Here is a 27,686-nt window from a genome sequence, read left to right as displayed (position 1 = left end):
CACTGCTACAGGGTAAGTAGAAAAAGACAGGCAAAAGCACCAGAATTGGTGCAATAAATGTGCCTTTTCTGGGCAGCAGCGGGCCTTTTTTAGGCTGGGGGGGGGGGGGGTCGGTCAATATCCATGGCCCCTTACCAGCCTGAGAATACCAGCCCCCAGCTTTCTGCTTTATCAAGGCTGGTTGTCAAAAATGGGGGTGAGCCCATGCAGTTTTTTTTTTTTCCTAATGATTTATTTAAATAACTTTAAAAAAGTGTGGTAACCTCTCTATTCTTGATAACCAGCCTTGCTGAAGCTGGCAGCTGAGGCTGCAGCAGTCAGTTTCGCCTGGATGTTTATGAAAAAAAAAAAAAAAACAGGGGAACCCACGCCGGTCTATTTATTTATAGCACAGGCGATGGCTGATCATTACTCTCATCAGCCGCTGCCTGCTGTTATTAGCCGCAGCAGGTGTAAGCTGATGAGAGTAGTAGTCCCAACAGCCGCCACCTGTTCTCACTGTTATCAGTTGAATATTACTCAAGTCTCCCCTGCTTACACTGATGTGAATGGTCTTCAGCACCCGGCACTGGGAAACAGTGCTAACTGTACCACTGCTTCCCAGGCGCTGGTACAGGTCACTCTGATGACACACGGATATCATCCATGTCCGGGACGTTTTGCGGCCCATGCTGCTGTTAAAAAACGGGCATGTCAGTGTATTTTGCCCACGGTCCATGCACAGACCCATTCACTTGAATGAGTCTACTTGTGTGTCTCTGGTAAGTGTAAAAACTGTCACCGCAGGAACCAGACACACTGACATCTGAAAGAGCCCTAAGATTTTCTGCTTGTGTGACTTCCCCCATAGCAGTTTTTTTGCAACTTCTTGGCTTGTAAAAGATTGTATCGAATGCCATCTAATATAATCTAGGCAGTTTTTAACCTTTTAAACGCAGAAGTGAGGGGGAGGAAAGGTTGTCTGCTTAGACCTGCACCGATTACAAGAACAGGATCTGCAGAGCTGTGTGAACTGAGCCGCAATTGGACACGTGCGTCACAGCTTTTTCTGGCAGCGTAAAACCACCCTTACTTTCCTGATATTTTGGGAAAACAAAATTGCTTTATTGAAACTCAATAACCAAAGAACATGTTGAACTGCTCAGAACGTATAGAAAAGATCCATTACCATAAAATATTTATTCAAGGCTTACATAGATTATACATTTGATTGAACAGCAACAATGCATGCACATGTATCTCTATACTATGCAAATACACAAACTGGACTATATACGGAATTGGACATTATGCTAACGCCATCAGTAGAGTTGATATATCCTTCCTATAATTTATAAACATCAATGAATGATAAATTATATTCACAGCTTGCACAAATATTCAAAGTTAAAAATCACATGGTTATTACTTCTAAAACTAAGAAATAAAATTTACAGAAGATAGGGAAGTTTGCACACAACATAAGGATATTGTGTTAGTCGTATTCTATAACATCCAGCAGCTTTACAGTTAAAGTGCCCTTGTCTTATGTCCATGAAATGAAAATCCTACAGATCTGATCACATCATTTCTCGACCCACAGCTTCCCAATGGGTTGATCCCTGGCTTCTTTTATGATTGCTTCACTCAATTGCTTTATATCACTGTGCACATCTTCCATACTCTGTGCTGCATCGATGACCTGAAAGGCACAAAAACACCAACCATGAGCATTATTCCGAGATAAATATTTCTTCAGCTTATTCTTCCTATCAAAGTGATGGCAAAGTGACATAAGCTCATCAGACCTTAGGCCAAATTCACACGATGAGTATTTGAGATGTTTTGATGTTGCAGATTGTGTACACCATTTCTGCACCAATTAGCTAAATGAGGTTGTGGTTACTTTACATGCATTTTTTCATGCTGCAGGTTTTGTCTCCTCTTGGTCTGTCATGTTTTAAACAAAACAGCTTTTTTTTCTTAAACTTCATAGCTTAGTTTTGATATCAAATCAATGATGAACTCCTGCTGATTACATGCAGGTTTTCCTCATCTCAAATCAAGTCTGTAGGGAAAATCTGTAAATAAACACGTTACCACAAAAAAAACTAACAAGTAGTTTTCAAGAATGCTAGGCAGGTCAGCTTACGCTACTTAAAAAAAACAAACATTGTGGCATGAGATTTCTATAAATACCAGATACTTTGCTGGAATTGTAACAACCTGCATTTTTTGTGGAGCGGATTTTCTGCTGTATATTTGCTTGTGAAAAATCTGCCTTTTAAAGTACATGAAATTTAAACAAAACAAAAAAAATAAATAAATCATGCTGCGAAATAAATCCACAACACATAAATTAACAAGCTGCTGGTTTGAAATCCACAGCCTGTCAATTATCAAGGCGGATGTGGGTGCAAGTTTCACCCCTTCGGCTTTCCCACACCTTTCACCCAATAATATCTGCAGCAGTAAATACCTCTCAAAGTATAAATGCAGGACTTCCGCAATAAATGCATTTTGGGGCAACCTAGCCTGGTAAGTCACCATGATCCATTTATGGTTGGTGGAATCATTCACAATATATTCAGCAGATCATCACTGCTTCCATTTTATATGGCATCCACATGTAATTGCTCCAAATATCCTAGATTACATTGCCATATTTAGATCAATTCTCCCCCAGAAGAGATCTAAAGGCCCGGGTACACATAACGATGTCCTAGCGATCGCACCAACAATCCAACATGGATGGGATCGCTGGGACATAGTTAGACAGCCCCTCCAGCGATCAGGACCAGTGAGCAAGCTGGTATCTAAAGTAAACAGCAGGTATCCAAGAGCCGCGTGGCTCTTAGAAACTCATTGTTTACCTTAGATACCAGCGTGCAGAATCACTGATCATTCGCCTCCCGCTGCCACACGCTGCGATGCGTGCTGGCCAGCGGGAGACCAGCAATCAAAAAATGGCCCAGGACGATCCTGCACGATCAGCGATACCCAGCAGGGGGGCCGGTCACTGATGTGTGTCACACACAGCGATGTCGCTGTGACGTCACAAAGTCAGCGATCTCACTGAGTGTGACGGGGCCTTAACACTTATTCTTGAAAGCCAAGAAAACACAACTGTGACTATAATGAGGCAGAAATTAGGATAACTGTAACAGGTCCAAGACACATCAGCACACTGCAACTAATGAATAGAAAAACTCCAATATTGCTGCAAACAATTAAAAAGGTACTTACTAAGTACTCTTATGTTTTCAACAATATTAGAGTTTAATTATAACCACATACGGTTTTAATTGTGAGCTATACTTGATTTCCTTTTCACTCCCCATTCACACGAAGCTGGCAAATAGGTAAAACATTAGCAATAGGGACCAGCCATATGAAGAGGTCACCTTGACATGGTTGGATGGCTTTTGCACTCTTTGATCAAAAACCGCTGACTAAATACCTTTAAATTTTTAACATTTGCAGCAATATTGGAGCTCATGTACTCATTAGTAGCAGTGTGCTGACGCATGAAAAAATCAACGTATTTTGTATGCATACACTCCCATTTTAGTGAATTGAGTGAAATCTACAACCAGCCAGCAACAGACCCATCATTAAGTCATACAAATATACACACACAGACCAAAAATACACATTCATATTTCTGTGAACCCAGCAGTAACAAGGCAAGTGTCTTGAGGGTTGAGGATTTTCACTTGCACCATTTTGGGTGTACACGTTAGATGTATAATGTGGATAAGTTTCCTTCACCTTCCAGTTCAGAGATTTGTCTTCCATTAGTTCAGCATAGCGCTTTTGCACCTTTTGCTGAAAGGCACTGGTCTCATAACGTTCATTTCCAAACTCCCCACGTTTAGATGCTGCCTCAGGAGTTATGTTCAAAAAGAGGACAAGATCTGGTTTCGGAAGGCCAACATCAGGCTGCTTACACCAATGTAAAGAAAAATTCTGAAATAAAAGGATGAAAGAAAAGCTCAACATTTTGCTACAAAAATATCAACAAGCTAATATTGCAATTCGTGACAGCTTACTTTGAAGCAATAATCCAATAAATCTTTAGAGACCAAAAGAAAATATTCTCAAAGGTTATTTTCAACTACAAAATCATATAAACAAAGATTGTGAGAAAACGTAGCAAAGAAATTTCTATTAGGCTGGGTTCACATTTTATAGCAGTCTGTTTTTGGAGGTGCATTGAGTTGCAGGGTGGTGTGCTGGTAAAAGGGGGGGGGAAATCTCTTTTAAATCTTCTGCCTGAGCGAGTTGAGCGTGACCTGGGCGTAAGTGTGAACTGTGGTAAGTGTGTGACTTGTGATTCAGTAACTTTGGATTCAGGGAGTTTCCAAGGGAGGTATTACTGAATTGCTGTTATATTTTATTAATACTTTATTTTTGCTCATCTTTTCTGTCTGGTGCAATCCCCATTAGGATGTGCTCCACTATTGCCAATGCCATCCAGTGCACGTCTTGCCGCATGTATGAAATCCTTGAACAGCCGGTCGAGGGTGCATACTGCTGTGCGAGATGTGAGCATGTTATGCATTTGGAAGCCCCGATACTGGATCTAAATGTGCAGCTGGCAACACTGAGATCCATAGACAATATAGAAAGGAGTCTTCTGCTCACTGAGCAGACGCTCAATGGGATAGATGAGGGGGGGGATGCAGGACAATGATGCAGCTAGTTTGGTGACAGTTTGAAGGCGTGGTAGAGGGAAGAGCGCCAGGGAGGCTAGTCCTGATCTGGCACACCCCAATAAGTTTGCTAAGTTGGCAGATGAGGGGAGTGTTAGTGCAGGAGTAGCACTGCTGCAGCAAGGCATGTCCTCTGAAAGCCGGAGGAGTGCCTGCTCCAGTAAGGGGGGGAAAATAGGAGAGCAGGGCAGGCCAGACAGGTTCTGGTAGTGGGGGACTCTATTAGGGGAACAGATAGGGCAATCTGTCTCAAAGACAGGGATCGAACGGTGTGCCGCCTACCTGGCGCTCGAGTCCGACACATCGCTGATCGGGTTGACAGATTACTGGGAGGGGCTGGTGAGGATTCAGCGGTCATGGTGCACATTGACACAAATGACAAAGTTAGATAGGTGGAAGGTCCTTAAAGATGATTCCGGGGAATTAGGCTGCAAGCTTAAAGCAAGGACCTCCAAGGTGGTATTTTCGGAAATACTTCCTGTACCACGCCAGAGAGGCAACGGGAGATTAGGGAGGTTAATAAGTGGCTCAGGAATTGGTGTAGGAAGGAGGGGTTTGGGTTCCTGCAGAACTGGGCCGACTTCTCAGTTGGCTACAGGTTCTACACTAGGGACGGGCTGCACCTCAATGGGGAGGGCGCAGCTGTGATGGGGGAAAAAATGGCTAGAAGGTTGGAGGAGTGTTTAAAGGGAATCTGTCACCCCTTTTTTGAGATATCATATAATGATATCATTCAATTGTGTCACATAAGGATTCTCTTAGTACTTTTGCTTCCCCCTTACCCCACATCTTTCATGCATAAATACCTTTTTTATATCGGTTCAGATGTATGTAAACTGCCGCTGTCCGGTCCGATGGGCGGAGCTTATTTACAAGAAGAAATGCGTAGAGCAAGACAGGGAGGGGGGGGGGGGGGGGGCAGGTGAATAAGCCCCGCCCAGCGGCGATTTACATGCATCTGAACCGATATAAAAAAGGTATTTATGCATGAAAGGTGTGGGGTCAGGGGGACGCAAAAGTACTAAGAGAATCCTTATGTGACACAATTGAATGATATCATTATATGATATCTCAAAAAAGGGGTGACAGATTCCCTTTAAACTAGGGACGGGGGTGTGTGTGTGTGTGTGTGTGTGTGTGTGTGTGTGTGTGTGTGTGTATTCCTTTTATAGGAGGGGAAGACAGTGCAGATAGAGACCTGGGCACAAATAATGAAATTGGGGGTGGCATGGGGGGGGGGGGTGTTAAAACAGTTAATAATTTAAGAAAGAATAGAGGTACAGAGAGATACATAAAGTGCATGTATACTAGTGCCAGAAGCCTCGCCAACAAAATGGAGGAATTAGAATTAATTTTGTTGGAACATAATTATGACATGGTGGGGATATCTGAGACATGGCTGGACAAGAGCCATGACTGGGCGGTTAATTTACAGGGCTATAGTCTGTTCAGAAATGACCGTACAAACAAGCGAGGGGGAGGTGTGTGTTTATATGTAAAATCATCCTTAAAACCCATCCTGCGTGATAATATATATGAATCTAATGAAAATGTAGAGTCCCTGTGGGTAGAGATAAGGGGAGGGGGGAAAAAATAATAAATTACTGCTGGGGTTTGTTATAAGTCACCAAAAATAATGGAAGCAACAGAGAATATCCTCATCAAGCAAATAGATGAAGCAGCGACTCAAGGAGAAGTTATTATGGGGAACTTCAACTACCCTGAAATACATTGGGGAACCGAAACCTGCAGTTCCAGCAAAGGTAATAGGCTTTTGACAACTATGAGAGACAATTACCTTTCACAACTGGTTCAGGACCCAACAAGAGGGGGCACTGCTAGACCTAATATTAACCAACAGGCCAGACTGCATATCAAATATAAGGGTTGAGGGTCACTTGGGTAATAGTGATCACAAGTGATCAGGTGTCCTTTAATAAGATGTGTAGTAGGGGGTTACAAGGACACTAAACTTCAGGAAAGCAAATTTCCAATGGATGAGAGATGATCTTGGCGCAGTTAACTGGGACGATATCCCGAGACATAAAAATACACAAAGAAAATGGGAGACGTTTATTAGCATCCTGAATAGAACCTGTGCACAATATATACCGTATGGGAATAAACATGCTAGAAATAGGAGGAAACCACTATGGCTAAATAGAGCTGTAAGGGGTGCAATAAGTGACAAAAATAAAGCATTTAGAGAATTAAAGCAAGTAGGTAGCGATGAGGCTTTAAATAAATACCGAAGATTAAATAAATTCTGTAAAAAGCAAATCAAGATAGCAAAGACTGAGACAGAGACTCATTGCCAGAGAAAGTAAAAATAATCCCAAAATAATCTTTAACTACATAAATAGTAAGAAACTAAAAAAACAGGATTTTTGGGTTGCTTACCGTAAAATCTGTTTGTTTCTCGGAGCCTTCATTGGGGGACACAGAGACCATGGGTGTATGCTGCTGCCACTAGGAGGCTGACACTATGCACAAAAAAAGGTTAGCTCCTCCTCCGCAGTGTACACCCCACCGACCGGCAGGCGAATTCCTCAGTTAGTGAGAAAGCAGTAGGAGAAGTAACAGAATAGATTGAGAACAAACAACTCAACTGTAACCAACAAACAACATAAGAACAGGAGTTGTAGAACATGGGAGGGTGCTGTGTCCCCCAATGAAGGCTCCGAGAAACAGATTTTACAGTAAGCAACCCAAAAATCCTGTTTTCTCGTTCGCCTTATTGGGGGACACAGACCATGGGACGTCCCAAAGCAGTCCCTGGGGTGGGAAACAAACTTCCATCAGGCCAGTGGACTCACCACCGCAGCCTGCAGAATCCTTCTACCTAGGCTGGCGTCCGCCGAAGCGTAGGTGTGGACTCTGTAGAATTTCACAAACGTGTGAACCGAAGACCACGTTGCAGCTTTGCAAAGCTGCAGCGCGGAAGCTCTGTGGTGCACCGCCCAGGAGGCACCCACCGCCCGGGTAGAGTGCGCTCTGATCCCTGGAGGAGCCACTCGATGCTTGACCCGGTATGCCTCCAAAATTGCCGATCTGATCCAACGAGCAATAGTGGCCTTTGAGGCTGGGTGCCCTTTTCTCGCCCGGGTGCCCTTTTCTCGCCCCATCAGGAATGATGAATAGAGAGTCCGACTTTCGCAAGGACGTCGTCCTAGCTAGATAGACTCTCAATGCCCTGACTAGGTCCAGCTTGTTCAAGGACCTCTCCCGAGGATGAGCTGGACTCGGACAGAAGGATGGCAGAACAATGTCCTCGTTGAGGTGAAACGAGGATACCACCTTCGGAAGAAAAGAGGGCGGAGGCCGCAGAACTACCTTGTCCTGATGAAGCACCAAAAAGGGAGAGCGGCAAGAAAGAGCCGCCAATTCCGACACCCGCCGGATGGAAGTAATGGCCACCAGAAAGGCCACTTTCCAAGAGAGGAAAGAAAGGGGAACGTCCCTGAGCGGTTCAAAAGGAGAACCTTGCAGAACCTCAAGGACCAGGTTAAGGTCCCAAGGATCCACGGGAGTACGGTACGGAGGAACCGTGTGGGCCACCCCCTGAAGAAAGGTTTTGACCTGGGGCCGGGAGGCCAGCGTCCTCTGAAATAAAACGGACAGAGCCGAAACTTGACCCTTCAAAGAACTGAGGGCAAGCCCCGCATCCAGCCCTGCCTGAAGGAACGCCAGAACAGAAGGGAGTGAAAAAATCATGGGCGCGACGTCATTGGTTTCACACCAGGAGAAATAGGCTTTCCAAGTACGATAATAGATCTTGGAAGAAGGCGGCTTTCTGGCACGGATCATGGTATGAATTACTCGATCGGAGAATCCTGCCCGTTTCAAAACCTCGGTCTCAACAGCCACGCCGTTAAATTGAGCGACCGAGAATTGGGGTGGCAAATCGGGCCTTGAGACAGCAGATCTGCCCTGTCGGGAAGATGCCAGGGGGCGTCCGCGAGAAGGTTGACAATGTCCACGAACCAAGACCTTCTGGGCCAATTTGGGGCAATGAGGATGACTGGGATCCCTTCTGCTTTGATTTTCTTCAACAACTTGGGAAGAAGAGGCAGGGGAGGGAACAGGTAGGGGAGCTTGAACTGCGACCAGGGAACGGCCAGAGCGTCGGCGCCCACCGCCAGAGGATCCCGGGACCTGGAGACAAACTGAGGGACTTTTCTGTTGAGGCGAGACGCCAGCAGGTCTACGTCCGGGGTTCCCCACCGACGGCAGAGCAGGTGAAACACCTCCGGATGTAGGGACCATTCTCCCGCTGCGAGACCCTCGGGACTGAGAAAGTCGGTGGCCAAGTTGTCCACGCCGGGAATATGAACCGCGGAAATCGTAGGAACAGATATCTCTGCCCATTGAAGAATTCTGGACACCTCCGCCAGGGCCGAGACACTCCGTGTCCCTCCCTGGCGGTTGATATATGCCACCGCTGTGGCATTGTCTGTCTGAATCCTGATCGGCAGACCCTTGAGGCACCTTTCCCAGTGGACGAGAGCCAGATGAATCGCTCGTATCTCTAGGACATTTATTGGCAGAGCGGATTCCTGAGCCGACCATCGACCCTGAACAGTGTGATTGCGGAACACTGCCCCCCAGCCGAGGAGGCTGGCATCCGTCGTGACAATCTGCCAGTGGACGGGAAGAAAGGATCGACCCAAGAGAATGAGGGGAGACGTCAACCACCAGTTGAGAGACTGCTTGATCCGGCATGAAAGACGAACAGGACGATCCAGAGATAGAGCCGACCTGTTCCACCTGGACAGAATGGCCTGCTGAAGGGGTCTGGCGTGAAATTGGGCAAAGGGAACTGCCTCATTCGCCGCCACCATCTTCCCCAGGACCCTCATGGCTGTCCGGAGGGACGGAGATCGCGCGCACTGCAATGATCGCACACCCTGCTGCAGGGAAAGAATCTTCTCTTGTGGGAGAAAGACCCTTGACCAACGAGTGTCGAACAGAAGGCCCAGAAACACAAGGCGTTGAGTCGGGACCAGACAGGATTTTTTTCCTGTTGACGATCCACCCAAAACTGGACAGGGTGTCTAGAACGATCGTCAAACTTAGGTGGGCCTGTTGAAAGGAGGGAGCTTTGATCAGAATGTCGTCGAGGTACGGAAAAAGAACGAGACCTCTGATCCTCAACAGGGCCATCAACGCAGTCATAATCTTCGTGAAGACTCTGGGAGCGGTGGCGCGCCCGAAAGGCAGCGCGACAAACTGGTAATGTTCGTGGCGAACCGCAAACTGCAGGAACTTCTGATGTCTGGGAAACATGGGCACATGTAGATAGGCATCCTGAATGTCTATCGAACACAGGAATTCCTGCTCCTCCATGGAAGCGATGACCGAGCGAGCCGACTCCATCCTGAAATGTCGAAGGCGGACTCTCTTGTTGAGTAGCTTGAGATCTAAGATGGGTCGGACTGCCCCGTTCTTTTTCGGCACCACAAACAGGTTCGAATAAAACCCTGTGAATCGTTCGGATTCGGGAACGGGCACAATTACCCCGGAACTGAGAAGAGAGGCGATGGCCGAAACAAATCCCGGGATTAAGGCCGGATCTCTTGGCGGATGGGATTGGAAGAAACGATCCCGTGGCAGAGAAAGGAAACTCGATCTTGTATCCTGTCGACACAACGTCCCTGACCCAAGCGTCCTCCACTGAGGCGAGCCAGACGTCGCTGAAGAAAAGGAGTCGACCTCCCAACTGAAAAGGACCCCTTGGAGACGGACGATAGTCATGCAGAAGTAGACCGTCCAGATCTAGATCTGGATGATCGGCCCTGGGAAGAGTGCGACCGCCATGACGGAGTGGGTCTGAAAGAAATCTTCTTCCTTTCCTGGCGAGCTTGTGGTCTTTGCTGGTTGGAAGGGTTTTCCGCCGTTTCATTGAAACGGCGGAAAGTCCGAAAGGGACGAAACTGGCGCCTTGGAGGAGGTCTGCGAGGCTAGGATTGAGGGAGAAGAGAACTCGTCCCCCCCGGTAGCGTCCTTAATAATCTGGTCCAATTGGGACCCAAAGAGGCGCACTCCCTGAAAAGGCATATTAGTCAGAGACTTTTTAGAGGACAAGTCCGCCTGCCAGGCCTTGAGCCAAATTGTACGTCGGATCGCCACGACGTTGCTTGACGCCTGAACCGCGCAGGAGGCGGCATCCAGGGAAGCAGAAAGCAGATAATCCCCCGCATGGGAAATCTGATTGGCGAGATCTGCCAGGTGCTCGGGTTGAGCTTTATCCAGGATGCCCTGACGAAGATCCTCTGCCCAAGTAGCTACGGCCTTTGCTGCCCAAGATGAAGCAAAGACTGGACATACCGCCGCTGATGCCGCTTCAAAGGCAGACTTTGCTAGAGATTCTATGATCCTGTCGTTAGAATCTTTCAGAGACGCCACACCCGACAACGGGAGAACCGTGTTGGTAGAAAGTCTGGACACGGGAGGGTCCACTGAGGGAGAAGCGGACCAGTTATCCAAGAGCTCTTTAGCAAACGGATAGAGCACGCCGAGACGCTTTCCTCTTTGAAAGCGTCTGGTCGGATCTTCCCTCTCCTTGGTAAAAATCTTTCCAAACTCTGAATGGAAGGGAAACACCCTGGATGGCGTTTCCGCCCGTCTGAACGAAACCTCCTGATCTGAGGATTTCGCAGGGGCGTCAGTGATGTCGAAGGTATGGTGAATCGCGGCAATGAGGTTCTGCACCGTAACCGTCATGCTCGCATCCTGGTCCGAATCCAGCTCTAAAACCCCTTCAGATTCCGAAAGCGCTTCGCCTGACTCGGGAGACGAGGCCCGAGAGGGAGACTGCTGGGGACCGTGGGGTGAGGTAGGACGAGGAGAAGACTCCGCCTGGAGATCCTGCCTGGGCCTCTTGCGACTGACGCTGGCTGGCTCAGATGGGACGTCCTGAGACGTGCTGGGTCCCGCCAAAGCTCCCAAGGGCAACTTATCCAGAACGGCTACTAGGGACTGAGACACCTTGGTGAGGTCTGCCACCGACAGTGATAGAGAGGAGGCCCAGCCCGGCATGGGGGGGCTCACTCACCACTGGAGTTATGGATGGCTCCTGAGCGGCGTCGGGCTGAATTGGATTGCTACAGTCCAGGCAGAGGGGAGTGGACTGACCTGAGGGAAGTTTGCGATTGCAGGACGAGCAGGCAAAGAACTTCACTAGCGTGCTAGGGGGAGCCGCAGAGCGGGTACGATCAGACTTAGCGTTAGACATAGTGAAAAATGAGGCAGTGCCAGCCGGTTGGGGGACAGAAGGCAGAGAAGGGCGTCAGTCTGCAAATGCAGAGCTACTCACGGTCCGGTGTCCCAAGAAGGTGACGCTGTCTGATCTGTCTGCAGGATGCGCCAGGCCAAACCGGCTGAAACAGAACCAAGTGGACGATATTCGGCAGGGAATGAGGTCCGGCTGGCAGGCTGAAAAGATGGCGACCCCCGGAGGAAAGAGCGTGCTCCCAGAGAAGGAAGAAGGGAGGAGCTCGCCGCAGAGATCCCCTCAGCACCGCCCGCCGACCAATGGCAGGCTGGTGCAAGGAAAGGGGGCTGGGAGGGCCTAAGACGGGCGGGAGAAAAGCCCGCTTAGAAGAAAGGGGCAGGGGGCGTGGCCGCGACGCAGAGGGAGGCCCGAAAGAAGCCAGGGCCTAAATTAATAGCGCCGGCCGCCTGTCAGCAGGGGTCGGCGCGGAAGCGAGCCGCAACACCGGCCCACGTCCCTGCCCAGAGCTACCCGACTCCTGCGCCACCCCTGCCGAGATGGAAAAAGGGAGGGGGAGAAGCGCAGAACGAGGCCCGTGAAAACCCGGGGCCTGCATGGATGCGGAGACCGTGGGGGGATGCGGGTTGCGCAAGGACCCTAACGTGGTCCCCCTGGCGACCGCTCCAAGAGAAAACGCCGGGGGACCGCCTAGACTGAGGGGGAGGTACCTGAAAATCCCACGCTGTCTGTCTCTATGAAATCCGCGCCTCATCCAAACTTCAGGCTCTGGTAGGCGAGAGGGTGGGAGGCGGGGGGGCAAGGACCGTCAGTGCGGCTGGCACCTACTTGTGCGAGGCTCCTGGTCCTGCTCCGGAGACCTATGAGGATACGGGGTGGCAGTACACGCCGTACTCATAGTCTCTTTGTGGGAGTACGGATGTGACTGTTCACTCCGTATCCCTCCGGAACCTGTAAAGAAACGACGCACACTGAGGTAGATATGGGTCTAATAAAAGACCCGTGTCCACCTCCTACTGACACTAAGCTAAACTGGGGAATTCGCCTGCCGGTCGGTGGGGTGTACACTGCGGAGGAGGAGCCAACTTTTTTTGTGCATAGTGTCAGCCTCCTAGTGGCAGCAGCATACACCCATGGTCTCTGTGTCCCCCAATAAGGTGAACGAGAAATGATAGTGTTGGCCCCTTAAAAATAGTCTGGGCGAAATGGTGGATAGGGATGAGGAAAAAGCCAATATGCTAAGTGACTTTTTTTTCAACAGTATTTACACAAGAAAATCCCATAACGGATAACGCCTCTTTCACACATCAGTTTTTTGCCGTCAGGCGCGATCCAGCTCTTTTGCCGAAAACCGGATCCGGCGAAATGCAATGCCGGATCCGGTTTCTCACCCATTGAATTGCATTAGCGCCGGATGGCCATGCGTTTCGTCCGGATCCGGCAAACTGTTGCAATCCGGCGTCTGGAAAAAACGTCTACTGCAACGGTTTTTTGTCTCCGGCGAAAAAGCCGGACTCGCCGGATTCGGTGCGTCCGGCTTTTTCACACAATGAAAGTCTATGAGCGCCGCAATGTGCCGGATCCGGCAAACGCCGGATCCGGTGGCTGGACCCGGTTTTTTGTGTCTGAGCATGCTCAGTAGCCCTGCCCACAGTACACATATAAAACCATGACAGTGGGACCCTCAGTCACACCCAACATGCCACCCAAGACAGCAACCAGCCGCAGGAGAAGGCAGCAGACAACTGGACCACCACCACCACCACGACCCCAAATGGAGCGTGACCAGGCAGAACAACCTGAGGGGAGTCTACCAGCAGATGACAGATGGTAATTATCAAATCCCCCATTCCTCAAAACTAGGGCCATGGAATATCAAGATATTCATTGGCCCTTTGTTTCTCTTTATTCAACAGCAGCCCAAGAGATGCCACAGCAGCAGCAGTAGCAGCACTGGCGGCAGCAGCACCACCACCCACAGGAGTGGAGTCTGGCCAGCAGGAGGACAGCACATCTTCTGGGAGCCCTCCCTTGCATCGTCAGCGTTTGACGGTAAGTTCTTATTTCCAAAATCCATCATCTCTGTAATATATGTTTATTCATTGGCTTTTATTTCAAAACAGGAATCACAAGCTGAAGAGGAGCTCCCAGAAAAAGAAGGAAGGGGTGGACAGACACCTGGAGTGGGCTCACAATTGGTAAGTTTTTTCATCAAACGCAGAAACACAACATCACACTACACACAACACATAGAAAACAATGTACCGCAGACATCACACAGCAAACAAATATGCCAACATCCAAACACATAAGTTTTTTTTCTTTTCTTCTCTAGTCTTCCCAATCTGGTGCTCGGCCAAGAGGTCCTCGCAGTGCCTCCCAGGGTCGTCGGCGACAGCAACGAGGCGGTCACCAGCGTGTAAGTATAATATTTTTGTTAATTTTTTGTACACTTTTTATTTCATGTAGTGTGGTGCCTAATTTTGCTATTTTTCTCTTTTACTTTAACAGCCTTCACAGCGTGCTCCCGACTCTGACGGGGAGGATGGAGGAATCGATGTGGACCAGCTAATCGATCTCGTCAGAGAAAGGGAGCCGCTATGGAATATGGCTGACCGCCGCCATGCTGACCTGATAGTTACCCGACGGCTCTGGGAGGAAATCTGTTCGCTCCTTGTGGACCACTGGGAGGACCTCGATGCTCGGGCCCAGATTAAAGAGCGTAAGTATATACAGTACCGGTTGCTTGATGTAAACCAGTGTTTCCCGAACTCCAGTCCTCGTGGTCCCCATGGATCATGTGTTCAGGATTTCTATTTACTATGGAAATCCTGAAAACATGACCCCTGGGGACCACGAGGACTGGAGTTTGGGAAACACTGATGTTGTATACTAACCACTTTGTCCTTTCTCTTTTCAGGGGAGAGAATTGTGAAGCGGTGGCGGTCTGTGAGGGATCGTTTCAAGAAGGAGTTCAATAAAGAGATGCGGGCCCCGAGTGGATCTGGAAGACGCAGGAGCAAGTACGCACGAGCCCTGTCGTTCCTCCGGGATACAATGGTCACCAGAAGGTAAATATTACACACCACATGTAAAAAAAATGTTTAGATGTAAAAAAAATTTTTCCAGCCAGGGCCATGCCATATCACTATTTTAATTGTTTTTTTTCTCTTTATTCCACAGCACGGTGAGCAGCACTCGGGGGCCTGCACGGTTGGACCCTTCTGAGGCGATCCCTGAGGAGACCGTCACCGAGGGACACTTCGACCGCCCCAGTACATCTGCACCTTCCCACACATTCGACCCATCTGTCCCATCCACCAGCGCAGGAGCATCGTGGCCGACTACATTAGAGGGAGCTGCTGGTGAGGAGATCGCTTTCCCTTTACCCCACCCTTCTGCCCCTGCCACCTCTAGTACACCTGCGGGTACTGGGCGGCAGCGGCAGAGGGGTCAGGAAAAGACTTATGCGCCAGAGTTCTTGCATCTGAATGAATTTTTCCAGAACTGTCTAAAAGTCTTGTCATAGCAAATCTCCACAGGCTTTCAGCAGATCAACTCCGGCATTCTGGAGTTAAAGACACTTCTGCAAACCATGCATTCAGAAGCAAGATCTTCGCCAAACCACACCTTTTTCAGGTCTGTGGTGGAGCGCATGACAACGCTATCTCCTACCCAGCAGATGCATGTAATGCATTCATGCCACGGTGCTCTCCAGCACGTTACCTCCCAACCTCCTCCTCCCACTCCAGTAGTTCCTCCACCTGCACCCCCTCCACCCACTTTCCATCCTCCCCCTCCTATTACATACCAGCAACCTGCCCCGTACCAGTTTCCATCCACATCATCTGCTCCTACAGTCCCTGCCCAATCCTCCACTCCACCACCCACCACCAGTTCTGCCTCCCACATATCCACCCATTCTGTATCTTTTTCCACACCTTCACCTCTTAGTGTTTCTTCCCCACCACGATCCCAGTCCTCTCTCCACACTCCCAGTGTCGAAGTGTCCCGCAGCCCCTCCAGCAGTATTTCCACCCCACAGTACACAAATTTATAAATGTGTGTATTTTAATAAAAATGACAAGTTTTATGGTTTAAAAACTTTATTAAAAGTTTATTTAAATAAAAAAACAGTTTAATAAAAAAAACAAAAAACTTTCAATAAAAGTTAAATATTGGTTTTACACTGGTTGTCTGTCATTTTTCTGCGGCGAAAGATGGTAAAAAAAAAAAAAAAAAAAGATTAAACACTGGGTATTTAAAAGGTAAAAAGGTTTACAAAACCAGGTATATAACTGTGGGTAAAAGGTAAATAAATTTTACCTTTTTGCCACAGTTGTGTTCCTGGTTGTGTTTGAAGCAAAGTATTTCACCTAAAAAGTTGTGTATATTGTTGGGGATTTCCTAACAATGTACACAACTTTTGTTAAAAGGTGAATTACTTTGCATAAAACACAACCAGGTACACACCTGTGGCCTAAAGGTAAAAATAGTAAAACCATGACAAGGTAGCCAACTTTGGTTGGCAAAGGTATATACTGTTGGTACAGAAGGTACACAAATCTTTCACACTGTCATCCTGCCAGTGTACTCTGCCTTCAGGTGACAAAGCATTGTGCAAAATTGTCCCTCATTACTGAAACCATCACAGAACTTCTAGTGGTAATGTTCTGGTAATCTTGCAAGGTGGTTTCTTCAGAGGTGTCCTCAATGCAAATGGGTTCCTTGCAGTTAACAAAATTGTGGAGTACCACGCAAGCTTTGATCACCTCGTCAACAGTTTCTGTCTTGAGGTTGATCGCAGTCAATAGGACCCGCCATTTGGCTGTCAGAATACCAAAGGCACATTCAACCATTCTTCTTGCTCTTGTGAGGCGGTAATTAAAAAGGAGATTTTTGTGTACTCACCGTAAAATCTCTTTCTCTTAGCCTTTAATTGGGGGACACAGAACCTTGGTGTTATGCTGCTGTCCACTAGGAGGCGACACTATGCATAATCTGAAAAAAGATTAACTTTGGCTCCTCCTCTGCAGTATACACCCCTGGACGGCATCAGCCTTCTCCAGTTTTGTGCCAAAGCATAAGGAGGAACGTAACCAAATAACATAACCATGCCTGTAAGAAGGCTACTATGTACGAGCTCAAGAACAATATGAGAACTCAACAGGAAACAACGACCCGTAAGGGCAACAGGGTGGGAGCTGTGTCCCCCAATTAAAGGCTAAGAGAAAGAGATTTTACGGTGAGTACACAAAAATCTCCTTTACTCTGTCGCCTAATTGGGGGACACAGAACCTTGGGACGTCCCAAAGCAGTCCCTGGGTGGGAAGCAGTGGACGAATATTGTGCTGACAGTCCCCTAGACTTGGGGTACTGCCGCCTGCAGAACCAGTCTACCCAGGCTCGCATCCGCTGAGGACTGGGTATGAACACTGTAGTGTTTCGTAAACGTGTGTAGGCTAGTCCAAGTGGCCGCCTTGCACACTTGTTGTGCCGAAGCCTGATGCCGAATGGCCCAGGAGGCCCCTACTGCCCGTGTAGAGTGTGCCGTGATACCGGCCGGAAGAGGGGAACTGTTAAGTCGGTAGGCCTCATGTATGGTGGACTTGATCCACCTGGCAAGGGTAGCCTTGGAAGCCGGCAACCCCTTGCGACTACCTTCAGGAAGAATGAAGAGGGAATCGGATTTCCGGAAAGGTGCAGTCCTGGACACGTAAATCCGCAATGCCCTGACTAGGTCAAGCGTATGCAGAGCCTTCTCCACTCTATGTACCAGAACCGGGCAAAGGGAAGGCAGTGAAATCTCTTCGTTAAGGTGAAAGTTGGACACAACCTTCGGAAGGAAGGATGGTACCGTGCGGAGAACCACCTTGTCCTGGTGAAAGGCTAGGAAAGGTCGTCTGCAGGAAAGTGCTGACAATTCCGACACTCTGCGTAACGAGGTGATAGCCACTAGAAAAACCACTTTCTGAGACAGAATGGAGAGTAAAACTTCTCTAAGAGGATCGAAGGGTGGAGCTTGCAATGCTGTCAGGACCAGATTGAGGTCCCACGTATCCATCGGACGTTTGTAGGGAGGAACCAATCGGGAAACTCCCTGGATGAAAGTCCTTACTTGCGGTTTAATAGCAATGCGCTTTTGAAAAAGGACTGAAAGCGCCGACACCTGACTCTTAAGCGAACTTAAGGATAGCTTGGCATCTAGGCCCGATTGAAGAAAACCTAGTACCTTCGGGAGGTAATAAGGGAGTGGGACTTGTCCATGAGATTCGCACCAAGAAAAGAAGGCTCTCCAGGTACGATAATAGAGCTTGGCAGAGGCAGGCTTCCTTGCCCTGATCATAGTTGCAATGACTGCCGGTGAAAAACCTGCCTGGGTTAGAATCCAGGTTTCAAGGGCCATGCCATCAAATTGAGGGCCCCTGAATTCTGGTGGAAGAACGGACCTTGAGACAGAAGGTCGTGGCGGTCGGGTAGACGCCAGGGGGCGTCTGCCGTAAGTTGGACGATGTCGGCGTACCAAATACGTCTGGGCCAGTCTGGCGCGATGAGGATGGTCGGAACTCCCTCTTGCTTGACCTTCCTCACGACCCTGGCTATTAGGGGGAGGGGTGGAAAAATGTACAGGAGTCGGAACTGGGACCAGTCCTGGACCAGGGCATCCGCTCCGAGCGACCGCGGGTCGTGTGTCCTGGCCATGAAATTGGGAACCTTGGCATGGAGATGGGATGCCATTAGGTCCACATCCGGGGTTCCCCATCGTTGACAGATCTGGTAAAAAAATCTCGGGATGGAGAGACCACTCCCCCGAGTCCATTCCTTGCCTGCTGAGGAAGTCGGCTTCCCAGTTTTCTACACCCGGAATGTGTACCGCAGAAAGAACCGACCTTGTGTCTTCCGCCCAGCGGAGGATATGAGCCACTTCTCTCATTGCCTGGGCGCTGCGGGTCCCGCCTTGGTGATTCACGTATGCCACAGCCGTGGCATTGTCCGACTGTATCCGTATGTGCGAGGCTGCCAGCAAGTGATGAAAGGCTCTCAGTGCCAAGAGAATGGCCCTGATTTCCAGAACATTGATGGGCAATGTCACTTCCCTCGGTGACCACTTGCCCTGTGCCCTGTGATGTAGGTGTACCGCCCCCCAGCCTGTCAGGCTTGCATCGGTAGTCAGGATCTTCCATTGTCCTGAGAGGAATGGCTTCCCTCGTGTAAGCGAGGTTGGTTTGAGCCACCAGTGCAGGGACCTCCTGGTCGATGAAGTCAACCTGAACTCCCTGTCGAGGGAGAAGGGGTTCCTGTCCCAAGATCTGAGTATGGCTAGCTGAAGGACCCTGAGGTGAAACTGGGCAAATGGCAATGCCTCTATTGCTGCTGCCATCCTGCCGAGGATTCTCATGGCAAACCGGAGAGATCGAGGAGGACTGCGAAGGAGTGTGCGAACTCCCAGACGGATGGCCAGTGTCTTGTCCTTGGGAAGGAGCACCAGGCCCCTGGTGGTGTCGAATACCATTCCCAGGAATGTTAGAGTCCGAGTTGGGATGGTCGACGATTTCTGTAGGTTGACTAGCCATCCCAGGCGACTCAGAGTGTCTAGAGTGATTGAGACACTGACCTCGCAGTCTTTGAAAGTGGGAGACTTGACGAGGAGGTCGTCCAGGTACGGGACGACTAGAATGCCTCTTGAGTGCAGGACGTCCATGGTGGCCGCCATGACTTTGGTGAACGTTCTTGGAGCCGTGGCGAGTCCGAACGGAAGGGCGACAAACTGGTAGTGGTTTTGGTTGACCGCGAACCTGAGAAACCTTTGGTGGGCGGGAGCAATTGGTATGTGGAGATACGCATCCTGTATGTCTATGGAGGCGAGGAATTCTCCCTGCTCCATGGATGCAACGATGGACCGGAGGGACTCCATGCGGAAATGACGGACCCGTACGTAATTGTTGAGCTGTTTTAGGTCCAGTATGGGTCGGACGCCGCCTCCTTTCTTGGGGACTACAAACAAATTTGAGTAGAATCCTCGGAATCTCTCGTTCGCGGGAACCGGCACCACAACTCCTGATTGAAGGAGAGAGGAAACCGCTTGGTGGAAGACACGAGCCTTTTCTGGTGGTGTTGGAGGAACAGAAAGGAAGAACCGGTTCGGTGGAACGGAAGTGAACTCTATCTTGTATCCGGAAGACACTATTTCCCTGACCCACCTGTCTTCTGTAATAGGCAGCCAGACTTGCTGAAAGAGTAAAAGTCGGCCGCCTACTGGTGGGGTGTCTTCCGGAGGTCTCGAGTCATGATGAAGTGAAGTTCTGAGGTTTTCCTCCCTTGGGTTTCGCTTGGCCTGCTTTCGACTGCCAAGCCCTGTCCGGTCGCTGCTGCGTCCGTGGGTTGTCTCTGCGTGGAGAACGGTTGCGGTTTTGCACTGGGCGCGAAACGGACCAGCCCGAGGAATTCCGAAAGGATCGGAATCGCGTCTGGTTTCTTCGTTTGAACGTGCGTTTCGGTTTTAGTTGAGGGAGAGAGGTACTCTTACCCCCGGTGGCATTGGCTATCATGGTGTCCAACTTTTCGCCGAAAAGTCTACCAGTAGAATACGGAAGTCGCGTGAGGGACTTCTTTGAGGCCGCATCCGCTTTCCATTCTCGCAGCCAGAGGATGCGTCGGATCGTGATGGCGTTTGATGCTATTCCCGCTACACCTCTGGCGGAATCCAGGGCTGCATGAATCATGTAGTCTGCTACCACTGCCATCTGGACCGCTTGGTCCGAGAGTTCAGGATTTGAAGCCTGAAGACCCTCCTGTAGTCTTTTGGCCCAAGCTAGGATGGCCTTGGCTGCCCAAACTGAAGCAAACGCAGGGCCCAGAGAGGCGCCTGCTGCTTCGAAAATAGAACGAGCCATGCGTTCTACTTGCCGGTCTGCTGCGTCCCTGAGGGTTGAGCTATCCGGCAGAGAGAGTAAAGTCTGCGCTGCTAGCCTAGAAACCGGAGGGTCCACTTCAGGTGGATCTGCCCATTGTTTGGTGTCTTCCTGTGGGAAGGGGTACTTCGCTTCCAGATATTTGCGATTAGCGAATTTTTTGTCAGGCTGCGCAAACTGTTTGGTAAGTATTTTCTCAAACTCATCGTGATTAGGGAAGACCTTAGGTGGTTTTTGAACACTTTCGAAGCAAATCCTATGTTTTGGGACTTCCGGGGGCGACCCTGGAATTTTTAGCACCCGATGAATAGAAGAAATTATGTCCTCAACTAGCGCTGTATTGCTAGGGGGAGAAGGTACCACGGACCTGACCGTTTCATTATCTGAGTCGGAGTCACAGATGCCCTCCGAATCCTGTGCCTCACTAAGGTGATCCCTGGAGGGCGACCTGGGGCGGGGGTCTTCTGTGGTGGGGGATCCCTGTGGTAAATTGCACTGTCTGTCTGTGGCAGGGGACTGCCCAGGAGACCTGGAATGACGCTGTCTCTCCCTAGAGGGGGAACGACCTTGTGCTATAGTGCGACTCAGGTGATCGAGACCTGTGAGTCCGCTTACGTCTGTGAGAGTCGGAAGCAGCATGTTCCTGAGACAAGCTGTCCGTTTGCTGTGTACCGTCCATAGCCGGGGTCCGACTCTGCAGAGCTTGCAGCAATGTAGCAGTTAGGTTGTCTATGGACTGTGACATAGACTGAGACATCTGAGTTGCCCATTCCGGCGTGGCCTGTGACACTGAAGCGTCAGTAGGGACTCCCTGGGGTTCTGACCCAGAGTTCTGGATGCAGACCCGGCAGTGCGGATACGTGCTGCCACTAGGGAGCGTGGCTTTGCAGGCTGTGCAGAATGCATAGAAACATTCCTGCCTGGTTCTCTTCCTTGAGCCCGGCATAGTGCACAGAGGCTGGCTATAAGGGATCGTACAGGGGTGGCTACGCAGAGGGAACCCACAGAAAGCCTTATAGGAAGTATAGATTCACAGCTGAGTAATGAGAACCCAGCTGTGAGCTTACCCCACCGGTGTGCCCCTAGGTCCAGCGCCGACAGATCCAAGTTCTGTGCCCCCCGGAGACCGCTGTGATGCTTCTCTCCTGGATCTCATCCAGAAAAAAATGGCCACCGGGGCTCTGAGGAGAGGGAGGAGGGGGCGGAGAGCTGAAAAGGGCGCGCTGGGCTGTGTAAAAACGCGCCCTTTCTGCCTCAATCCGCCCCTTCTATGACACTCCAGTGTGTCATTTTGGTCATCCGGGGGGCGGGGAAAAGGCGGCGGCTTCAGCTAGGCCGAAGCCGCGGTCTAAATTTGAAGCCTGATGCCCAGGAGGGCTCCAGAGCGGCGCGGTAGTCCGGGGGGGGGGGGGGGCGGATTTGTACCAGACCCCCCCAGAACGGTCGACTGGATAGTGGTGGGGGTAGCAGGGGTAGCGGTTTTTGTATGGGGGGCCCCTGAAGGGCTATGGAGCCGCTGCTGCTGCAGAGACAGGGACGCAGCAAACGCCCTGTTTCTGCTGTGCCATCCAGTCCGCACCCTCCCCCGGCCCCCACAGGATCCCTCAGCTGGCCTGGGGTCCCTGGAAGCTGCGGAATGCTGCCTGATCTCCGACCCTACCTGAGGCGTCTCAACCTAATACCCCCTGCGGGGGATTAGGGAGGGTGCGTCTGTCACCGTCAGGGGGTCTTCATCCTCGCCTCGACCTCAACCCAGACCCCTTAAGGGTGTTGGGGAAGGAGGGGGGTCTCGACCTCGAACCAGGACCCGAGGGACTGGGGAGGGAGCGACATGGGGAAAAAAAAAAAAAACCACCTCAACCTCAACCGGGTACCCCTAATAGGGGACCGAGGAGGGAGCCATGCCGGGAGTCTCGCTGGAGACCCACTTTTCTTCATCTGTATTTCCGTGAAAAAAGGAAAAAAACGGAAGAAAAAAGGTGTGCCTCCTTGCGACACTAAGCAAAAACTGGAGAAGGCTGACGCCGTCCAGGGGTGTATACTGCAGAGGAGGAGCCAAAGTTAATCTTTTTTCAGATTATGCATAGTGTCGCCTCCTAGTGGACAGCAGCATAACACCAAGGTTCTGTGTCCCCCAATTAGGCGACAGAGTAAATGCGTTTTGTTCTTGACAATCCTCTGCTACCATACGGTTTCAAAAGGTGTTCTGACAGCTGGAAGGATTCATCCCCTACACAGACAAATGGCATAGGTGGACCAGATGTTTGCAGCAGCGGTGTAGGGGATGGGAACTGGAAGGTGTTTCCATACAGTTTACGCCCCATGGAAGACAGTTTGAAAACTTGAGTCATTGGAGCAGCCAGAGGCCCCAATATCAACAGCAATAAATTTGTATTCCGCGTCAGCGATGGCCATGAGGACAATTGAAAAATATTTCTTGTAATTGAAATATTCCGATCCTGATCCTGCTGGCTTTACAATGCGGATATGTTTCCCGTCCACAGTGCCCAAGCAGTTCGGAAACTGACATATCTGTAGAAACTTTTCAGAAATTTCAATCCACCTCTCTGTTGTGGGCTCTGGTAAAAACTCTTCAGCTAAGGTGTCCCACAGTGCACGGCATGTGTGCTTCACTATTCCAGATATGGTGGAAACCCCGAGTCTGTACTGGAAATGCAGTGACGAAAGGGATTCTCCAGATGCAAGAAATCTGTGGGGAATTAGAAAACAATCAATTTGTTTAAAATAACAGCATTAGGCTGGTTTCACATTCGCGTTAAAACAACGCTGCGCCCTGCGTCGTTAAGCCCCGCCCCGAGCCGGCTCCCTGCCCGCCCAATCCGGGATCACCGCCTACTTTCGCATTTGCACACATGCGATCGGCGCACCCTATCTTTAGCATAGGGTGCGCAGATCATGCGCTGCCAGTGTGAAAGTAGCGTGCTGCGCACTTTTGACGGTGCGCCGTGCGCGCCAAAATGCAACATGCTGCATTTCGGCGCGCACGGCGCACCGTGAAAAGTGCGCAGCACGCTACTTTCACACTGGCAGCGCATGATCTGCGCACCCTATGCTAAAGATAGGGTGCGCCGATCGCATGCGTGCAAATGCGAAAGTAGGCGGTGATCCCGGATGGGGCGGGGCTTAACGACGCAGGGCGCAGCGTTGTTTTAACGCGAATGTGAAACCAGCCATACATACCAAAAGTCAGCTATAACACTTGTAGATACAAACTACCACCAACAAGATTGCAGTGAAAGTGTGCTCTGATGCGAGCATATCCAATAAATGTGGCTTACCTTAAAGTCACCATCAGACGCTCTGCAGGTGAAACAGAGAAGCGGCAATAGGTGTCTGATCTTCTTATGAGGTGTGCAATGCGCTCCACCAAGTAATCAAAATTATCCATTTTCATCCTAAGATAGGCAAAAAATTTCTCAGGGTTTCGTCTAAGGTCCATGCAGAGTGTAGAATAGACCCCACGCGTCATTCTCTTGGCTGTGATGGGGTGTATACACAAACGTCGTCTACGAAGCCTGAAGCGCTGCTGTCTCGCTCTCTCCTTCTGCAGAACAATCACCCTCAAACGATTCGCCTCCGCTGTAAAATCCGCCAAATTCTTCAAGATATTTCCAATCACAACATCCATCTTCGCCAGTCACTTGCTCTTCTCTCCAAACTGCACTTTCTCCTCCACAACCTGTCAAAGAAGGGCTCTGGGAACACGGTATATATAGTTTTCCAGTAGCCAATCCCGTTCGGAAGGCCACAAGGGTGGGTTTTAAAAACCGGATCCGGCGTAGTCCGTCGAAAAACGGATCAAAAGACGGATGAACCGGATGAGACGGATCCGGTTTTTGCTGTCATGCGCAAGACGGATCCGGCAGAAAACCGGATCCGTCACATCCGGTTTTACATAATATTTGCCGGATCCGGCATGAAGCCGGAACGCGCCTGAAGCCGAAAACCGGATGTGTGAAAATAGCTCAACATGATCAGGGATAAAAATTCTTCATTAAATGTCACCTGCTTAACCCAGCAGGAAGTACAGCGGCGTCTAAAAATCACTAAAATTAACAAATCCCCGGGCCCAGATGGGATACACCCCCGAGTACTGCAGGAATTATGTACAGTCATAGATCATTATTTTTGATCTTTAAAGATTCCATAATATCAGGGTCTGTACCACAGGACTGGCATATGACAAATGTGGTGCCAATATTCAAAAAGGGGACAAAAACTGAACTTGGAAATTATAGGCCAGAAAGTTTAACCTCAACTGTGGGTAAAATCCTGGAGGGTTTTCTAAGAGATACTCTACTGGAGTATCTGTAGAAGAATAACCTCATGACCCAATATCAACATGGGTTTACAAGGGACCGTTCCTGTCAGACTAATCTGATAAGCTTTTATGAAGAGGTAAGTTACGGACTGGACAAAGGGAATGCAGTGGACGTGGTGTACATGGACTTTTCAAAAGCTTTTGATACGGTGCCACACAAAAGGTTGATACATAAAATGAGAACAATGGGGATAGGGGAAAATATGTGTAAGTGGGTTAAGAGCTGGCTCGGGGATAGGAAACAAAGGGTGGTTATTAATGGAGCACACTCAGACTGGGTCACGATTAGCAGTGGGGTACCACAGGGGTCAGTATTGGGCCCGCTTCTTTTTAACATTTATTAATGACCTTGTATGGGGCATAGAAAGTAGAATTTCAATATTTGCAGATGACACTAAACTCTGCAGGGTAATAAATACAGAGGAGGACAATTTTATATTACAGGAGGATTTATGTAAACTCGAAGCTTGGGCTGATAAATGGCAAATGAGCTTTAATGGGGATAAATGTAAGGTCATGCACTTGGGTAGAACGAACAAGATGTATAATTATGTGCTTAATTGTAAAACACTGGGCAAAACTGTCACTGAAAAAGACCTGGGTGTATGGGTGGATGACAAACTCACATTTAGTGGCCAGTGTCAGGCAGTTGCTGCAAAGGCAAATAAAATAATGGAATGCATTAAAAGAGGCATAGATGCTCATGAGAAGAACATAATTTTACCTCTATATAAGTCACTAGTGCGACCAAACTTAGAACATACATTCAGACAGTTCTGATCTCCGGTGCATAAGAAAGACATAGCTGAACTGGAGCGGGTGCAGAGAAGAGCGACCAAGGTTATTAGGGAACTAGGGGGACTGCAATACCAAGATAGGTTGTTACACTTGGGGTTAGTTTGGAAAAATGGAAGGCTTAGGGGTGATCTTATTACAATGTATAAATATATGCAGGGACAGTACAAAGACCTTTCTAATGATCTTTTTACTCTTAGACCTGTGATGGGGACAAGGGGGCATCCTCTACGTCTGGAGGAAAGAAGGTTCAAGCATAAACACAGACGCGGATTCTTTACTGTAAGAGCAGTGAGACTATGGAACTCTCTGCCATATGATGTTGTAATGAGTGATTCCCTTCTAAAATTTAAGAGGGGTCTGGATACCTTTCTTGAAAAGTATAATATTACAGGGTATATACACTAGTTTCCTTAATATTGCGTTGATCCAGGGAGCTAGTATGATTGCCGTATGTGGAGTCGGGAAGGATTTTTTTTCCCGAATGTGAAGCTTACTGTTTGCCCCATGGGTTTTTTTTTGCCTTCCTCTGGATCAACATGTTAGGGCAGGTTAGGATAGGATATGGGTTGAACTAGATGGACTTAAATTCTTCCTTCAACCTTAATAACCATGTTAATATGTTACACCGCGGTGTAACGCATTCCGTTAACACTGCCATTCAGCCCCATTGTCGGGCGCATCGCGACGCATGCCGTAAAGCGGCACGCGTTCGCAATGTGCCGTCATTCAGTGATGGAGCCTCGGACGCGGGCTGCAGCGTCTGAGGCTCCGTCACCGCTAGCACAGATGGAGCATTTGCGCTAGCGGTATAGCATAACGCATATCGCGTTATGCTAAAGAGTTAACGTAGCCTGTCAACGCTATGCGTTGAACGGGCTGTGTTAACGCAATGTGAACCTAGCCTCACAGAATGTAAACAAGAACGGACACTGGCTCTGCATTAGGGCCTGGCTGTCAGTCAGGGCCAGGGGGCACGGCTAAAGCTGCCGCTCTGTATTACCGGAAGTGACTGAACCAGCGCCAGGACTGAAACCTGAAACTGAATGCTGCCGGGGGGAATAAAGTTAATTTTCTCCCCGCAGCATTCAGCTGAGTGCGAGCAGGTTAGGAACACTATTAACCTGCAGAATAACACCATATCTCCAGGTTGGTTACTAGCGTTTTTTTTCTGGTGACTGGTTTCTTTTAATCCCTCCACAGATTTCATCTAAACAATAGTTAATGCAAGTCGTTTTGGATATTGACTTTCTGGATGTCCAATATTGCCAACAAATGTTTACAGACAGATCATTTTCATAACTCCAGTAGGTGAAAAGTTTACATGAAAGATGACTGCCTTTTAAATGGGCTGTCTCAAGAATTCAAGAAGTGCCGTTTACCCAATAAATACTTCAGTATTTTCACAACTGGATATTTAAAATATATTAAAAAAAAAACAGACAAAAAAAAACAAAAAAAAAAAAACAATGGACCTTGCTGTGTTGAAAAAAATCTAACTATGGTGTCCCTGATGTTCCCGGCCGCATAGAGAGGCTTTAACTACTGGTCGCACATGACGTTTCTATTGCTACGACACAAGGCAGTTTGTTGACAATACATAAATATAGCCCATTATGATAGTCTGCTCCCAGATCACTACCAGGACAACATTTCACCATTTATGGAACATAATATATTTATGTGTATGGTTTCCCACCTAACTTTACATT

The 27,686-nt window shown here is 49.0% G+C and overlaps 1 protein-coding gene across 2 annotated transcripts in view; it reads right to left on the bottom strand.

The window, feature by feature from the left end:
• Window positions 1–1,160: 1,160 nt before the first annotated feature.
• Window positions 1,161–27,686, bottom strand: part of DTYMK (deoxythymidylate kinase) — a 31,467-nt gene continuing 4,941 nt past the window's right edge. For both annotated transcript variants that reach the window (XM_073581178.1, XM_073581179.1), the window contains exons 4-5: window positions 3,751–3,948; window positions 1,161–1,681 (exon numbers count right to left, since the gene is read on the bottom strand). In XM_073581178.1, coding sequence (XP_073437279.1) covers window positions 1,565–1,681; window positions 3,751–3,948 — 315 coding nt within the window. In that variant the 3' untranslated portion in view covers window positions 1,161–1,564. The remainder of the gene's footprint in view (window positions 1,682–3,750; window positions 3,949–27,686) is intronic.

The sequence above is a fragment of the Dendrobates tinctorius genome, unplaced genomic scaffold (assembly GCF_039654945.1).
Source record: "Dendrobates tinctorius isolate UK_male_01 unplaced genomic scaffold, ASM3965494v1 ptg000069l, whole genome shotgun sequence".
In the NCBI taxonomy this organism is placed as follows: domain Eukaryota; kingdom Metazoa; phylum Chordata; class Amphibia; order Anura; family Dendrobatidae; genus Dendrobates; species Dendrobates tinctorius.
This window is presented reverse-complemented; position numbering and strand designations above follow the sequence as displayed.